Source organism: Pituophis catenifer, unplaced genomic scaffold (assembly GCF_029215685.1).
Source record: "Pituophis catenifer annectens isolate HBS135680 unplaced genomic scaffold, rPitCat1.0.hap2 SCAF_3, whole genome shotgun sequence".
NCBI classification, from domain to species: domain Eukaryota; kingdom Metazoa; phylum Chordata; class Lepidosauria; order Squamata; family Colubridae; genus Pituophis; species Pituophis catenifer.
In genome coordinates, this window is record NW_027256883.1 from 44168414 (window position 1) to 44186474 (window position 18061).

General features: G+C 38.3%; 2 protein-coding genes across 2 annotated transcripts in view; one reads left to right on the top strand and one right to left on the bottom strand.

Moving 5' to 3' along the window:
* Positions 1–161: 161 nt before the first annotated feature.
* On the bottom strand, positions 162–13224 carry MCM4 (minichromosome maintenance complex component 4). Its single transcript, XM_070942312.1, has 16 exons — positions 13090–13224; positions 11661–11816; positions 10542–10702; positions 10305–10406; positions 9944–10039; positions 9760–9855; positions 9107–9245; positions 8500–8720; positions 8011–8131; positions 6984–7243; positions 5815–6180; positions 5250–5377; positions 4185–4392; positions 1379–1607; positions 1075–1208; positions 162–442 (listed from the first exon to the last, which is right to left on the bottom strand). Exons 1-16 carry the CDS (start codon positions 13184–13186, stop codon positions 350–352), a joined length of 2607 nt encoding a protein of 868 aa, XP_070798413.1. The 5' UTR covers positions 13187–13224; the 3' UTR covers positions 162–349.
* Positions 13225–13893: 669 nt separating this feature from the next.
* PRKDC (protein kinase, DNA-activated, catalytic subunit) overlaps positions 13894–18061 on the top strand; it is a 93937-nt gene continuing 89769 nt past the window's right edge. The window contains exon 1 of the mRNA XM_070940987.1: positions 13894–14059. Coding sequence (XP_070797088.1) covers positions 13894–14059 — 166 coding nt within the window. The remainder of the gene's footprint in view (positions 14060–18061) is intronic.

The following is an 18061-nucleotide window of genomic DNA, read 5'->3' on the forward strand; positions in this document are numbered from 1 at the left end:
ATAAAAAATCAATTACTGTATTTTGGCCAAACAGACACAACTACTTGAAGTTTGTGATACAAATTGATTTTTTTATTGTAACAATATTTAAAATTTTTATGTAATAATGAGTGTAACATTATTTCAACAATCTTTGAATTCTAATTCTCTACTATCCCAGGTGTTTAAATGTATAGCATTTATTCAGTTTAAAATCCTAAAGAAATATATTCATGAAGATAAAATTCACTGTGCTTTAAGTATTTACAAGCTTTTTTAAAAATTAAACTTTAGATATTAATGTTCAGTGGTGATGTTGACAGCCTCTGTTAAACAGTATTTTTAAATTACTGCAAAAAGATGATTTGAATTAAAGTAGTCTCACAGTCCTCCCAGTTACAGTCAAGAAATCATCATCAGTCAATGCATGAAGTGCTTCTTCAAACATTTCTTTAGTGATAGCCTTGAAGAAAAAAAATTGAAATGAACAAATATGACTTTCAATTAACCAGCTTATCAGCAAGCATTCCTTTATCTCCCATCACTTTTCCTTCACTGATCTCAAGTTCAAAATTCTTCAACTATAATTAAAATGTACATACAATCTAGAAATTATATAATAGATTTGGATATTTAAGACCATTATTTGAATACTTCCTGAAATATTACTGATAAAACTTTCTGAAAAACATGATCAATCTTGGCAACTTAGCCTTCTCCAATCTGATATTATCCTATAAATGCTGTAAATCACATTCCATGCTGGAATTGTAATCCAACAGAGAGAACCAGACTAGAAAAGGTATTCTAAAATAACTTTGTTCTCCAAGTTATGCAGACAAAATGGCCACAACCAGATCACTATTGTTCTTCATAACATGCACATTGTCTTTTGCATTTTCTGGCTGCCTATGAAAAATGCTAATAGATTCTTATAGCAGAATAAGACATAATAGTTTATTGATTAGTAGTTATGGTTTTTCAGTAGTTATGAAATAAATAATAAAAGTGAAATCAAAACATTGAAAAATAAATAGAAGTGCCTTGTTGGATATAGATAAAATATACAAAGTCTTAAGCCTGTATCAAACTTACTGTTTCAGATTGTGCACGAAGATCATCAAAGAGTTGTTGATATTTTAGAGATGGCGTTTTACCCTTGGACTGAATAAGTTTTTTCAAAGCTTGAGCCAATTCTTCTTTGCGCTTACGGGCAGTGGCACTCATCCCTTTAAGAGCAAAAATAGAAACAAATCATAGCAAGAGGATTCTATACAACATTCTAATACTACATACAGAACTCTTGTCAGATTATGGCATTAAGCATTTTTAGTTTTATCATGTGGAAATATTTATACACATTTAAGTGAAGAGAGAACATGTATTATTATATGAAGACCTGTTGTAAGAATAGATATGTCCACAATTCCAGTCCTTGGATCAGTGGCAGACTGTTTTAAAGCCTCACGGTGAAGACGTTTTGCTTCTTCTACATCAATTGTTTCCACCTTTGCAGAAAAGCGCACTTTAGCATGAGCTTCAGCCAAACGAATCAATGATTCTAGTTGCCGAGGATATGCTGAAACCATCCCTTTTCCACTCCCAACTTTCCTCATATCCACATATGCCTAGTGGAGAAGAAAAGGTTATAATATTGTTTGTATATATTATGTACATGGATTAAACATTTTAGATAGGACATTAATATAAAAAACACTTCTATTATTCAATCCAAATTGAAATTGGCTAAATTGTTTACCCTCAGCCATTGTGGGGGGGATTACATTATTCATATAATTTTCAATCTATATGGGATCAATGATTTATCTCACCTTTACATATTTATGTAATGAATATATGTACTGTATATTACTTAGAATTTAGTTGAACATACAACTGATCTACAGTCAGGTCCAGAAATATTGGGACATCGACACAATTCTAACATCTTTGGCTCTATACACCACCACAATGGAGTTGGAATGAAACAAACACAATGTGCGTTAACTGCAGACTGTCAGCTTTAATTTGAGGGTATGTACATCCAACTCAAGTGAACGGTGTAGGACTTACAGCAGTTTGCATATGTGCCTCCCACTTGTTAAGGGACCAAAAGTAATGGGACAGAATAATAATCATAAATCAAACTTTCCCTTCTTAATACTTGGTTGCAAATCCTTTGCAGTCAATCACAGTCTGAAGTATAGAACGCATAGACATCACCAGAAGCTGGGTTTCATCCCTGGTGATGCTCTGCCAGGTCTCTACTGCACTGTCTTCAGTTCCTGCTTGTTCTTGGGGCATTTTCCCTTCAGTTTTGTCTTCAGCAAGTGAAATGCATGCTCAATGGGATTCAGGTCAGGTGATTGACTTGGCCATTGCATAACATTCCACTTGTCCCTTTAAAAACTCTTTGGTTGCTTTTGCAGTATGCTTTGAGTCATTGTCCATCTGCACTGTGAAGTGCCGTCCAATGAGTTCTGCAGCATTTGGCTGAATGTGAGCAGATAATATTGCCCAAAACACTTCAGAATTCATCCTGCTGCTTTTGTCAGCAGTCACATCATCAATAAATACAAGAGAACCAGTTCCATTGGCAGCCATACATGCCCATGCCATGACACTACCACCACCATGCTTCACTGATGAGGTGGTATGCTTAGGATCATGACCAATTCCTTTCCTTCTCCATACTCTTCTCTTCCCATCACTCTGGTACAAGTTGATCTTGGTCTCATCTGTCCATAGGATCTTGTTCCAGAACTGTGAAGGCTTTGTTAGATGTTGTTTGGCAAACTAATCTGGTCTTCCTGTTTTTGAAACTCACCAATGGTTTACATCTTGTGGTGAACCCTCTGTATTCACTCTGGTGAAGTCTTCTCTTGATTGTTGACTTTGACACACATACACCTACCTCCTGGAGAGTGTTCTTGATCTGGCCAACTGTTGTGAAGAGTGTTTTCTTCACCAGGGAAAGAATTCTTCGGTCATCCACCACACTTGTTTTCCAAGGTCTCCCAGGTCTTTTGGTGTTGCTGAGCTCACCGGTGCATTCCTTCTTTTTGAGAATGTTTCAAACAGTTGTTTTGGCCACGCCTAATGTTCTTGCTATCTCTCTGATGGGTTTGTTTTGTTTCTTCAGCCTAATGATGGCTTGCTTCACTGATAGTGACAGCTCTTTGGATGTCATATTGAGAGTTGACAGCAACAGATTCCAAATGCAAATAGCACACTTGAAATGAACTCTGGGCCTTTTATTTGCACATTGTAATTGGGGTAATGAGGGAATATCACACACCAGGCCATGGAATAGCTGAGAAGCCAATTGTCCCATTACTTTTGGTCCCTTAACAAGTGGGAGGCACATATACAAACTGCTGTAAGTCCTACCCTGTTCACCTGAGTTGGATGTACATACCGTCAAATTAAAGCTGACAGACTGCAGTTAACACACATTGTGTTTATTTCATTCCAACTCCATTGTGGTGGTGTAGAGAGCCAAAGATGTTAGAATTGTGTCGATGTCCCAATATTTCTGGACCTGACTGTATGTAGGCAAGCAATTCCCTTGATCTAGTTCATCCCTCTCGCATCCACACATAAGATTGCAGCAAAAACTGACCAACCAGCCATCCATTTCCCTGCAATGAAATCCTTGGGCATTCGTTTGTGCAATTAACAAGATGAGTTGATGATATGATCTTTAGGGCAGAATTCTTCAAATTATACCTAAGTTGTTCACATATTCAATTAAGTAACCTTAAATTAATGCATGAAATACCATTTTAAATTTAATACTAACATAAAGCTCTAATCGGTTCTAAATCATGTTTATTTGCCTATTCAATACATTCATTTCTAAGGATCTATACATCTTTCAAGAGCACTTAAGTAGTGCTCCTTCTCTCTGCAGCACAATGTTCTGGAGTCTGCCACAATTTTTCTTTTGGGATCATCGATTTACACAAAGGTGCTTCATCCAAATGGATTTAATCCAGAGCCGAGTTTCCGGATTCTCATGTATCCTACTTTTAGGCCATGTTTTTCAAATAATATACCCTTTTTATATACTTGTTAAACTAGTCACTTGTAATTAATTATATTTCCCATTAGAACTTTAAGTGGCTGTTAAAGAGTTCAAAATCAGATGAGCAATTTAAAAATGTGCTGTACAAAAGTTAAAAAATGTTTTGGCCTGTTTGTACCTCAATGAGAGCTTGACTTGCTTCTTCACTCAATTTGGGATTGATGTAATTACGAGCATAAGCTATATAGTCTCTAAGTACTGCCATATCCATGTGTTCCTCTTCAACCTGTTCTTCAGTTTGGTAGTATAATGAAACCAAATGATGAGCTAAACGTCTATCATATGTTTCATCACGAGGATCCAACATAAGGAAAATGAGATCAAATCTATTCGGAATAAAACAATATGGATGATTTTTCCATCATTAATAGGATTGCTTCTTAAAAACAATAGCACTAATTTCAAGTTACAAAAACAATTTTATTTCATTCTGGAATGCGAACTTCATCCAGTAAAATCTAAAAGTTAAAATTTTTTTCTCTATGTATGGCATATTCATTTTTTTGATTTGTCCTGCTTTTCACACAGAAGCACAAGAGGACATAAATACATTCCTATTTTTCCCCACATCCAGCTCGCTGTTGAAGTAGGTTGGGTTGAGACAGGAATGATTGCTCAAGTCAGAATGAGCTTCTTTGATTGAGAGTGGACTAGAATGCTCAAACTACAAATCTTAGGTCTAGACATGTATCCCCATTTCTGCCTCCTTAAATATTTAAACTTTCTTCTGCGAATGCAGCCCTAAGAAAAGCCATGGCTTCTTTTAAGGAGCAGCTACTGATAATGAAAGGGCACCCATACCAGACTTCAAGTATTCTTGCCCACTTCAGATCTGAATATTGTTCTGAATATTCAGAACAAAATGCCTCCTTTTGGAGTATACCAAGAAAGAAATATAGAAGGGTCAATGAAACAGCTTCCCATCATCTGAATATTTAACATTAGTGTCTTCCTCTTCTTGGGTAAGCAATCATATAATCCCAGAAGATACAGTAGCTCTGAAGAGTTCCAAACTAGTACTCCTTCCTTACACTTCAATGCACTGTTTTGCCAAAACAGTTAAATCCAAAGCGCTGTACAGCCCTATTAGGGAGTTAGTGAAAAACTATCTGCAAAGAGCAAAAGAGTAATGTCATGCAAAAATAACTACTAGCAACGATAGCGCATATATTTCAGAGCATACCTGGATAATAATGTGTGGGGAAGCTGGATATTTTCAATTGTAGTTTTCTTTGGATTCCACTGGGATTCTATTGGGTTAGCGGCTGCCAAAATGGAAGTACGAGCATTTAGTTGGCAAATAATTCCAGCCTGTTAGGAAGAAAACATTTGAGGGTCTCTTACAATTCTGGATCTCATTTACATGAAAGTACAGCAACAAAGTTGTTATATGTTTTACTCTTTTATAAAAACTCTGTAAGTGAACCATTTCTCAATTGTTCTTTGTGAATAAGACCCTAAACAAAATATGTCAGTGGGAATGCAAATATTTACTCTTTTTCTGGTCAGTAGACTTTTCTTAGGACACCCCCTTTGTCTTATCACCCCCATAAACTCGAGCATTTTGCCTTTTCCTCCTTTATACTATTTAATTTTTTTCTGTCATGCCTGCTTATTTGTCCTATCATATTTTGCATGAATTATTCTATTTGGGTATAGAGGTATCTGCACTCACACCTGGAGGCCAGATATAGAGAGAATAATAAAATTACCAAAATTTTAAAATGCTGGTTTTTTTAAGGACTTACCTTGGCAATAGAGAGTGTTTGTTGCTCCATAACTTCATGAAGCACTGATCTTGTACTTTCATTCATTTTATCGAACTCATCAATACAGCAAATCCCATTGTCACTGAGGACCAAAGCTCCAGTCTGTAGAACTAATTGTCTTGTTTCAGGATCCTTCATTACATATGCTGTAAGACCAACAGCACTAGAACCTTTTCCAGATGTATACTGTCCTCTTGGAACCAGGTTATAAACATACTGAAGTAATTGTGACTTGCTGGTGCCAGGATCGCCACAAAGCAAAATGTTTATCTCAGCCCGGAAATTACCTCTGCCAGTGTGACTGAAATCTTTTCTTGAACCTCCAAATAGCTGAAGAAGAATGCCCTGCAAAACAATCTCAAGGTCAAGTCTCCCTCCCACCTTTTTAAAAAGGAGATTCAATCATACTATTAACAAAATGAACCATGTGATTTTTAAATTTCAAATTCAAATAATTAGGTATCTGATTAATACATATGGAACATTTTCTTAGAACACCTAAGTGATATAATCGTATGGATATGTCTGGTCATATGCATCTTTTTCATAGAACAGGCATTACTTCTGAGAAAATCTCCCTGTAGATTGCTTATAGAGACATATCTCACTTATTAGCCTTTTAAAAACACATCCAAAATCAGACTAAATTTCCAAACTGATGCATGTTTTAGAAATTTAAGGGGCAATTTAAGGTAGTATTAAAAACCTCTGACAAAACAGGTCAATTCTTTCTTTTGAAATAGATATTAGCTATCCAAGTTAAGTATTTTATGTTCTGTTTGGTTTCAAATTATGAAGGACCTTATTTTATATATCCCCAAAATGAATTGCCCCATTCATTTATACTGAACCATCAGTATAATTGAGAGTTTTTCCCCTTTAGTAAACCAGATATAACTAAAAGTTCTCTACTATCATTTTAAGAAAATGCTATCTAAGTTTCTGAAGTGAGATTCGCATCCTATACTTGCACCTAATGGTTTGAGGTTTTAAACCCCCTTATGTAACATAAAGCACTTTACTTATTTTTCATAATTTAACTGTTACTGTTAGAATGCATGTACCAAGAGGTTTGCAAAGAGTTTCATGTATTTCATCAACATAACATCTGGTTCAGCTGCTAAAATATAGTTTTAAGTTTTCCTTACCTTTTTAATGTCTTCATGCTCATATATGCTTGGAGCAAGAGCAGAAGAAAGTCTGTCATAAATATCTGGTTTTTGAGAAAGCACTTGAAGCATTTTTTCACGTTCTTCCATAAATATTTTCTTTTCTGTTCCTTCTTCAATTCTATGGAGACGTTTTGAATCGGTTTTGCAGTAATGAATAACATCAATGTGAGTCTTATAGACAGACCTTACACTGCTCATTCTTGGTATGACACGAACAGGAACTGCTCTGTAGATTCCTGATCAAATATAAAATAATATTAATTTACCATATATCTATATATCTATGTATGTATGTATGTATGTATGTGAGTTTTCACGGGTATATATGTGTGTACAGTTAATATTTCGGGTTTCTTCCCGTGTAATTGTGAACATATCCCTAAAAGGGTAGAAGCGACGTTTCGACAGAATCTCATCTGCCATCATCAGGCTTATGAGGGGGGTCTTTTGCAGTAACTTATAACTAATATATATATATATGATTATGGAGTCACAACTGGATACTAGTAATGCTCCTACACAATACAATTATATGTATTACATATTATTTTAAGTAATATTCAACAAATAGATAGATCCACCTCATTGGTTATGTCTTCCCTTCAGTGAAATATGTTATAAGCAATCAACATGAAGAAATTTTTTTTGAGCAATAGAAAGATAACACATTCAAAATGAACTCCATAATTCTTGGATTTGTGAAATTATTATGATGTACCCAAAATAGAAAAATTGTTTTGCAACTCGAACAAGTCATTTGTGTTTTGGACGATCTGCAGAATTTTTGGAGGCCAGTTTCAGCAAAAGCCAAACCAGAGAATGTTTCTGTTGTTCAGATGAAACAAAACCCATATATCCTGGTGGGTGTGGCCCCTTTTTCATTCCCAGAAACTTATAGCATATCATGCCCAAAAACCTACCCATCCCCCTGCCCTTCCCAGTGCATTGTGGTCGCCCATCTCTAGGTTATAAAAAGTAAGACTATCAATCTTTTTTTCCTTACCAGTAATATTAACTCTGTCCCCAGGCTGAACTTTATCCACAAGATCATTGTGAGCAAAAAGGATAATAGTATATGGTGTCTGACCAGCTGGCATATCTTCTGGAGACTCCTGTAGTTTGATCTGACAAAAAAAAAAAGTGCAAAAATATATTTTTCTATTATATTAGATAATTCCAGAATAGATAATCTTCAAGAAAACCGTCAAGAACAAAAAGGCATTTTCCTAGATAGGATCTCAGTAGATAGGATCAATTGAGCTTGCAGTTATCTACTCTCAATTAATTTGGCTTTGGATAGATCAAAAAAGTAGGATTTTTAAAGAAGGTGTAATATAGCCTGGTATAAAAGTTAACTGTTTAATCAGAATGCAGCCCAAGGAATGAACATTTGCAAGTCACTATAGACATGGAGCTGAAAGCTAACAGAAACATATAGTAATTTTTGACAATTAAGAATGAATTTTTATGATTGAAGATAAGAGCAACATACCATCTGTTTATCCGAGAAGAGAGAGCGATTGTGAATCAAATTCATGCTATGTGTAGTGTTACAATTCTTACATGCTGATGGTTCAGCAATCCTGCCACGATCAATCTCAACTCTTGTTGTGAATCCACAGACCTGACATTTGAAGAACGCTTCTTGCATTTCTGGAATTAACTGGGATGTTCTGATCACCATGCCACTGATTGTGTTAAGCTGATCAATATCTGATTTTAAAATGTTTTTTAAAAAACATATAATTAATCAGAATGAAAACTGTGTTACTGTAAAATGGCATCTAGCATTTCTAAACGTATTTCAAATGGATACAGATACAGTAAGAGACATCCAAAATATTCATTGTAGAATTATACATTTATATGTAAGGTAAATTATTCTATTAAAATAAAGTTGCTGATAAAGGAAATAATTTCCCAAATGACATTAGTTTGTTTCTTCCCTTGAAGCAAAGACATTTGTTAAAATTAAATTGCATAATAGTGACAAAATGTACTAAAATTCAGTTGATTACAAACCTGTTGACATCTAAAGATATTTATAAACAATTTCTATGATAATACACAAATATCGAACTTATACCAAAACTTCTTACCTTCAGGGTTCAAACTTCTCATGTTTCTTGTCTTTAATGCATTGTATGGTCTAACTTGAATCTGATGTTCCAGTATGGAATCAGGGTAACGCTCAAAGAAAATTTCATTAGCAGCCATATCAAATGTTGGGATTACTTCCTATGCAAGTTAGATATAAGTGAAAAATACATATTGACATTCTTCAGTACTAGCACATCTTTCCCATAAAAAGCAAATCAATCATTCAATCCAATTGTATAGTGGATAGATTCAGAATCCACTTTATTAATGATATATTTGCTTTAAAACACAAGGCGGATGGGTAGAATGGCAATGGCTATATAACAGTGTGTGGTTTTTCTGGACACATACGGTTTTTTTTTCTTTTTTAAATAATCAGTTGCCCAGAGTCACTCTGGACTTAGGCAGCCTCTAAATCTTTTAATAAATAATTAAGTAAAGACTCAAACCATTCAATAACATTTTCAGATAAAAAGAAATGCTTACTCATTAAAATAAACAACTAATTAATTTCTAATCACAAGAACTTATAATTTTTGCAACATCTCTATTATGCACATTAATGAACATCCAAATTACTTAAAGCAATAAATCCAAACTATCTAAAATTACCTTTGGCTGAGACTATTCCTCCATTAAAAATGACTATTACCTGGGGATAGCACATCAGCTGTCTGTAAAGATTTTCATCAAATGATTTTAGATGGTCACAGTTTAGATTCAGAAATGGTTCCCCAATTAAATTTATCTGCAAAGTGAACAAAGATTGACAATTAACATGCAAGTCTTCTAACACAAGTCAAATTTAAATAACAAGTACACCTCTTCTATTATACCTCTTCTAGTCGCTGCATGTATAAAGGTTCATTAAGATCCAAGCCAATGTTTTCTTCTTCCTTAGCTGTTGGATCAATAAAACGCTGAAGAAATCTCTGGATATTTTAAAACAAGAGGATATGGATTCAGTGCTTAGGCTTAGCCAGCAAAATCACAATAGGATAAAATATCCTGACGATGGTACTCAACCCAAATGAATCTTCACAAGTGCTATCAATTTTATGTAACCGCAAGCAAGCATAATAATTAAATATAAATATCCAGAAGCATTCAACACAAAGCTTTTCATGCATACTTCATGTTTAGACTTCATGTCTGTTATCACTATTTCAGATCAAATTATAAAATGCAACTACTTACCTGGAACTTTTCTTTACATGAGGCTACATTGACATCTGTTCCCCAAATCACAAGCTTTTGTCCATCAGAGGGGTCACTTGCTATTGCATCACCTGGTGCAGGCTAAGTAAAACAGGAAGTTATTAATACCAGTATAAATCAAAAGGATACAATTTTATATTTATTTATCCAAAAGAATGCCACTTTTTTAATACATAAGTTGACATGTATCTCCTGAAATATATGAAAAAAACCTACCGTATCAGAATGCAGATCCACCTGCCTGGTTTTACGGACAGAGCCAAGATCAGCCCGTTGTCGAATGGGAGTCCCTCGTGCACCACTCCTTGGTGTTCCCTCCACTCTAGAACTAGGTGTTCCATAGGTCAGAGGTGAACTAATATCAAAATCCATGGGAACTATTAGAGAGGAAAGTTTTATAAAATAGATTATATATTTTTAGACACAAGCTTGATGATTTATTTCATTTCCTGTCAATATAAAACTTTAGTAGGCTACTTTAGTGTATATTCTCCACTATCAAGAGACACTTGATAGGTACCAATAGGTAACAATAACCATATGCCAATTAATACAAAATTAAAACTTGCAAGATAAAAACCTCACATATCCTGCTCCTCCAAACAATCCAGCCTGTTTAAAATCAACAAAATCCAGAAGGTTGGATATGGACTTCAAAAGTGAAGTCTTTCTAAATTAAAAAGATAGTGCATTGAACCTCTGAAATATAAGCAACAATCATGAAGACACCAGAAAAATATATTCTGGACCTGTAATATTTTATCCTTGCATCACTACTTAACAAAGCTATCTGAAATGGGCATGCAAAACCTTCCAATGATCAGGGATAAGCCGTTCTACTTTCCTTCCAGAATGGCAAAACTGGTCAGCTCCCAGAGATAATGAACTGGGAAATTTCAGAATGTTTCATTCCCAAGACAGTAAGTTTTGTCTGCAATTAAGGGAGAGCTAGGAGTGCACAAAAATTAAAATTTAGATGTTCAGAATTTTGAATGGTTATGTATGGCTAATATTATATACAAATACAGTGGTATATTATTTTGGACACTGTATATTCAAAATAAAATATTATGGGTTATGCGTATGCTTAAATATTTCATGAGAATTTGATACTCCAAATTTAGGACTGTAATCTTTTTATTTTTATTCTGTATTTGTATTAATATTCTTCATCCACTTTTACAGATGAATAAAGAGCATCAATTAGAAATACTTAAGAGTTAAATTATGTTAGAAAATTATTCACTACATAAAACTACCGGTTTTGACTTGACAAATAATTATAAAAATCCTAATAAGTTTAATGCAATTATTAACATCTGATGATAAAGATACCTGAATTTTGCATTTGTGGTGGACTGGAAAACAGAGCATCCTGAACATTTGGGCTTTGTATGTCAACTGGTGGAGAAGTTGGCATTGGTTGCAAATCTGTAGAGTCATCCAGGCGACTTTGCTGTGACTGAGTGGAGTGTACGGATTCAGAAGCAGCTGCAACAAGAACTATTGTAAATAAAACTTCAAGCTAAAGAGTTTCAAAAAAAAAAAAAAACCCTATACAAGAAACCTATACAAGAAAAATCTAGAGCATCATAGAGAAAGTGATTCCTTAATATATGTGATGTTCGTCCATTGTGTTCGAAGAGGACCTTGACATCTAACAGGTTGTGGGCTGTCCACAATGTGGCTGGTAAAGCCTATACGGGCAAGAAATGTTCTGCTACATGTCGGGCAGAAATATGTGGGCACCTTAATATAACAGCATACTGAAATGACAGCAAAATGGTAAGGCTGCATTCTGCTTGGCGTTCCTCAGTGTGGTTGAGATGAATTAAAGATAAACATTTTTTAACAGTTTAGTTACTATCCTTTACCAGTGTGAGCGCCCTGAAATGCTCCTATAACCATGATGGCGAACCTATGGCACGCGTGCCACAGGTGGAACGCAGAACCATATCTGTGGGCACACGAATGTTGACCTAGCTCAGCTCCACCAGCTGATTTTCGGGCCTTCTGGGCCCACCGAAGTCAGGAAATGGGCCATTTCTGACTTCCAGAGGGCCTGTGGGGGGGGGGGGGAGAGCCTGTTTTCGCCCTCCCCAGGCTCCAAGAAAGCCCCTGGAGTCTGGGAAGGGTGAAAAACGGGCCTACGAGGCCCACCGATAACCTTTTTGCCATTGCGTGCCAAAAGTAGGGGAGCGCATGCATGCGAGGGGCAGGTGTGGGGGGGCATTGAATTATGGGTGTGGGCACGTGTGCGCACGACCCCCCCCCCCCTGTGCTCCCAGTGCTTTTGGCATGCGACAGCAAAAAGGTTAGCCGTCACTGTCCTATAATAATAAGATAATACAGGAACAACAACAATCAAAAGCAGGGGTCTCCAACCTTGGCCACTTGAAGCCTGGAGGACTTCAACTCCCAGAATTCAACTCCCAGAATTCCCCAGCCAATTCTGGGAGTTGAAGTCCTCCAGGCTTCAAGTGGCCAAGGTTGGAGACCCCTGATCAAGAGGATAGGACTCAACAGTTAACAGCCCATCTAATGAACAAGCCACCCGCACAAATACAGAAAGCAAGGCACTGGTAGATCCTTGCTCGCAAATGCACAATCCGGGATGATACAGCGGTGGCTCTCTTTGCAGGGCAGAGCTTGGACTGGTCTATTAGCCGGGGTTGCACTATTCAAGAGATCGCATCCCATCGATCTCTCTGATTCGGAAGAACGACGGACGGCGCAGACGGGCTCGGGGGAATCCGCAACTTACGAGTAGTAGGAGCATTCGTGTTCCCGCCAGTCGGGGTGGTTTCCCCTCTCGAGCGTTTTTTGCCTCGGCGACTCGGAGTCGATGCTGGCGAGGACATGACTGGTTACGCGAATCCTACAGCGGGGGTAAAAAAAAAAAAAAATCCGCGCCAAATGGGATCACATGACCGTGCGTTTTCGCGGGCTTTCTCGCCCATTGCAAAGCGGGAGAAACCACATCTGCGCGAAAAGGGGGGGGAGTTAATACCCGCATGCCAGTCGCAGGTTTAATATTTGAAGCGACGTCTTTGAGCGGAATGGATGAAACGGCGAAATTTTCGTTTGTCGGCTTGGTGGAAGGGGCTGCTGACCGAACCATACGGCCGCGCACGCTTCCAAATAACTTTTTTCCATGTTGAGTCCTCCTCCATGTTCAATTGGTACCGCCCCGCCTCAAAGAGTCTCCCTGCTATTCAGATAAGGAACATCCAATTAATTTCAAGGAAGGAGGGTTGTCTAACGTTGTATGCTAATTCAATGTCCCGACAGGACCAAGCGAATTAGAGTGTCGTTCTTCCTTGTGCCGTAATCTTAGACCAGATTGTCCCCTCCGTTTCCAGGCGGCAATGGTTTAATCTAATAATAATAGGCAGGCAGCTCTCTCTTGCTAAAGCCAATCCCGTCATGTTCCCTAGCGCCTGATAGACTTGGTTTATTCCTCTCTTGTTCCTCCTCCGTCCGGAGGTGGACTTGGTTTCGTCCGCTCCTCTCCACTTCCCTCTTTGAGCCCGAGCTGGTTCCTGCTGCTGATGCGGCGGTGGGCGGCATGGCGCCCTCCCTTGCAGTGCCTGGCGGTGGGTTGCAGGGCTGCCTTTTGCAGTTGCACGACACCCTTCGGAGCTCAGACCCCGGCAGCGCCGCGCTCCACGGCTGCGGCTTAATCCGCTCTCTAACGGAGTCGTGTGTCGTTAGCAGTGGAGAAGACATCCTGGGTGTGTAAAACCATTGATCAAGCCGTGACCTGAGTTCTCAGCAATGGTACCCCTAAAAAAAAAAAAAAAAGCAAGCAAACTTTGGGGGTGATCAAATAGAGTTCGGGCTTTGGAGTGTAAATGCAAGCGATGCGTTGCTTATTCAGCGAGTCTTACTTCTTCGGAACGTTGCAGCGGTTGTTATCCATTCTGGAAGCAGATTGTTTACTCCAGATTCAGTGGTAGTTAATGAGGTGAAAAACGGACCGGAAAACAAAATTGCAGACCACGACTGTGAACGCGCAACCCTGGGAAGTAGGGATAATTCTGCATTCGCAAACGCTTAAACAATGCATTAAACAATGGCTTGGTTGCAACCTTCTGAGGAATGAGTTGTGAAGGCAAATTTAAATCGACTTGTTGTTACCCATGCAGATGTTACAACACTTTATGAGGGTATTCTTTAACAAATGGAGGTTTATTTAAATTACGTTAAGCTGCTTTACAGGGCTAGGTTCTCAAAAAAGTGATAAACAAAACTACCGTATAATAAGTAATCTTGGGTATGTTTTGAGAAAGCTGCTGGAACAATTTGGTTTCTGAAGAAGCAACAGCAGGGAGATGTAGCGTAACCTAAGAGTTTTTTTTTTAAAAAAAAGTGTTCTTTTGGTTCAGCAACTGTTAAGACCCTTAAACTTCAATTCCCAGAATGCTAACTGGGGAATGAATTCTGGAAGTTGAAGTCTTTAAAGTTGCTGTGATTGGGAAACACTGAGAATGTTAGACACGGGTTGGAAAGATCCAGCTAAGAAGCCAGCTATGGATTTAACTAGGTGCTTCTCAGCTCTTGCTGTTTCTCGATCTAATCTGAAAAAATTTGTGAGAATGAAATGAGTGGCCAGTCACAATGCCTAATAGGAAAGCTGGGAAGAGTTAGTAGAATAGAATATAGAATAATGGAGTTGGAAGGGACCTTGGAGGTCTTCTAGTCCAACCCCGTGCTCAGGCAGGAAATCCTATATCATTTCAGACAAAAGGTTGTCCAATCTTTTCTTAAAAACATCCAGTGTTGGAGCATTCACAACTTTTGGAGGCAAGTTCTTCCACCGATTAATTGTTCTGTCAGGAAATTTCTCCTTAGTTCTAGGTTGTTTCTATCCTTGATTAGTGTCCATCCGTTGCTTCTTGTCCTGCCTTCATGTGCTTTGGAGAATAGCTTGACTCCCTCTTCTTTGTAGCAGCCCCTGAGATATCGGAACACTCAGGGCCGGATTTTCCTATAGGCTAACTAGGCTTCAGCCTAGGGCCTCAAGATCAAGAGGGGCCTACACAGTGGTGGGATTCTGGGGGTTCTAGGGGGTTCGGCTGAACTCTTTGTTAAATTGCTGGCTCGCCCGCCCCTCGCCTCCCACCCGCGCAGCCCCAGCCTACCGTAGCCAGGGGTAGGCAATTGTGGCTCTTTTACAACCTGTGGACTTCAACTTCCAGAATTCCTGAGACAGCTTGGCTGTCTCAGGAATTCTGGGAGTTGAAGGCCACAGGTTGTAAAAGAGCCACAATTGCCCACCCCTTCCCTAGCCTGAGTTCCGCTGCCTGGGATCCACGTGGGCTGCGGGACGCAAGAGAGCAGGCTGGAGAAAGCAGCTTCCACGCCTTCACTCACCCTCACTCTCTGCTCTGTTGGATCGGCGGCCGTTCGCTTACCCCGCCCACTCCCCATCTATTGCTGCCTCTGATGGCTGGAGGGAAAAAAAACTTCAAATTCTTGCCGCGGGGCTTCAAAGGGCCACCCTAGAGCCAGTGGTGCAGCCGAACCCTTTGTTAAATTGCTGGCTTGCCCCGCCCCTCCGCACCACTATTTATTGCCAATAAATAGTGGTGGGCAAGGGGCGGGGGAGCCAGCAATTTAACAAAGGGGTCGGTGTTTTTTTTGTAATTTTATTGGCACAGAGCTTCAGCATAGGCTAATTGGCCTCCCGGCTCTCAGCTGATTTGTCTCAGCTGTTTTGCTCAGGGCTCTTCTGCTTCCTTGCAAAGAGTGTTGATTTTTTTCTCCCTAACTATGCTGAGAAACGAAACGAAAGTGAAACTGCTTTGCTGTTGCTGCAAGGTTGGAAAATTAGGCAGGCAGAATTCTTTTCTTTTTCCTCACCTAAAAAGGTAGGTACAAACAATGGGAAATTTAAGGAAAGATTTTAAAACACAAAAGAAAAAAAAGCTCTATTTAACTAGGGAATTGTAATAATTGAGATACTATTAATTGTATATTTCTGAAAGCAGAAATGGTTAAGTTGTGGTTTGGAGGAATATATGGGGGAAATTATTTGGTTTATTATTATTGGTAAATATAATTAATGGATTTGTAAGAAATTGGATTGCATGGAAATAATTGGAATATTCATGTTCATATTGATTAATATACAAAAAAGGTAGTTATATAACTAATTGATTTATATTAAAATGTTGAATTTATATTAAACAACTAATATTACATAATTAACCAATGTGAGGATGGATATAAAAATAGATGACAATGGGAAGGGCTATAATATAGAATAAGAAGGGAAAAATTGAATTTGATTAAGATTAGAGATGAGGATGAAGGGTAATATTGGTTTTTTACAAAAATAGATGAGGAATAAATATGGCAAAAAGGAAATATAGAAATTGTAAATTTAATTGAAATGACTAAACACTGCTTAAATTTGTGAACCGGCCAAATACTCTGTTCAAAGAAAATACATTGTATGTTTGTATGTGTGTTTCTAATTATTATTATTTATTCATATTTGTTCTCTTTTATTCTTTAAAGTTTAACAATTCATTCTTTATCTTAATATCTTTATATTTGTTTGGGGTTGGCTTTCTTCCCTTTCATTTTTTTTATTGTACAGCAATCTTTCTCCTCAAACCTACCACCTCTCTCTTTTCTTTCCTTCTTACTTTCTCTTCCTCCCCCTCTTCTTCTCCTCCCTACTTCCTCTTCCTTTCTCCTTCTCCTCCTCTCTTCCTCCCTCTCTTACCCTCCCCTCCTACTCTAATTTCCCTTCCCTTCCTTCATCCCTCTCTATTGCTGTATCCTTTTATGCATATGGACTACTCAGAGGGCTGAAAAAGTTATTTTTTACTGGTGCTCGCACTTTTGACCAGTCCTCGAACTTACGACTGTCCTCACATTTTATGTTTTTGCCCTATCTTGTCACCATGGTGAAGAGAAGCAGTTGTGAAATGAGTGACATGGTTGTTAAGAAAGCTGCATGGGCATAAATGATGACCAGTCAAAAGTGCGAAGACCGGTCAAAAGTGCGAGGACCTGTCAGAAATCACTTTTTTCAGCCCTCTTGGTAGTCCTTTTGTGCATATGGACTACTCAGAGGGCTGAAAAAGTTATTTTTGACTGGTCCTCGCACTTTTGACCAGTCCTCGAACTTACAACTGTCCTCACATTTTACGTTTTTGCCCTATCTTGTCACCATGGTGAAGAGAAGCAGTTGTGAAATGAGTGACATGGTTGTTAAGAAAGCTGCACGGGCATAAATGTGAGGATGGTCATAAGTGTGAGGACCGGTCAAAAGTGCGAGGCCCAGTCAGAAATGACTTTTTTCAGCCCTCTGAGTAGTCCCTATGCACATAGCCACGCCCACTCGGTCACATGATGAGCTAGCCACGCCTACCCAGTCACATGATTGCCAAGCCACACCCCCAACTAAGCCACACCCACAGAATCTGTTGTTAAAAAAATTGAATCCCACCACTGGTGAAAGGGCCTCATAAGTGGAATAGCCTAGGGCCTCTTTTCATCTAAATCCGGCCCTGGGAACACTCCTATCATGTCACTGCTAATTCTTCTTTTCATTAAACTAGACATACCCAATTCCAGCAAATGAATAGTTATATACATTTCAGTGGTAGCACAGTCCCCACTATTTAGTTTAGCGCAGAGATGGGCAACTGTGGCCCTTTTACAACCTGTGGACTTCAACTCCCAGAATTCCTGAGCCAGTTGAAGTCCACAGGTTGTAA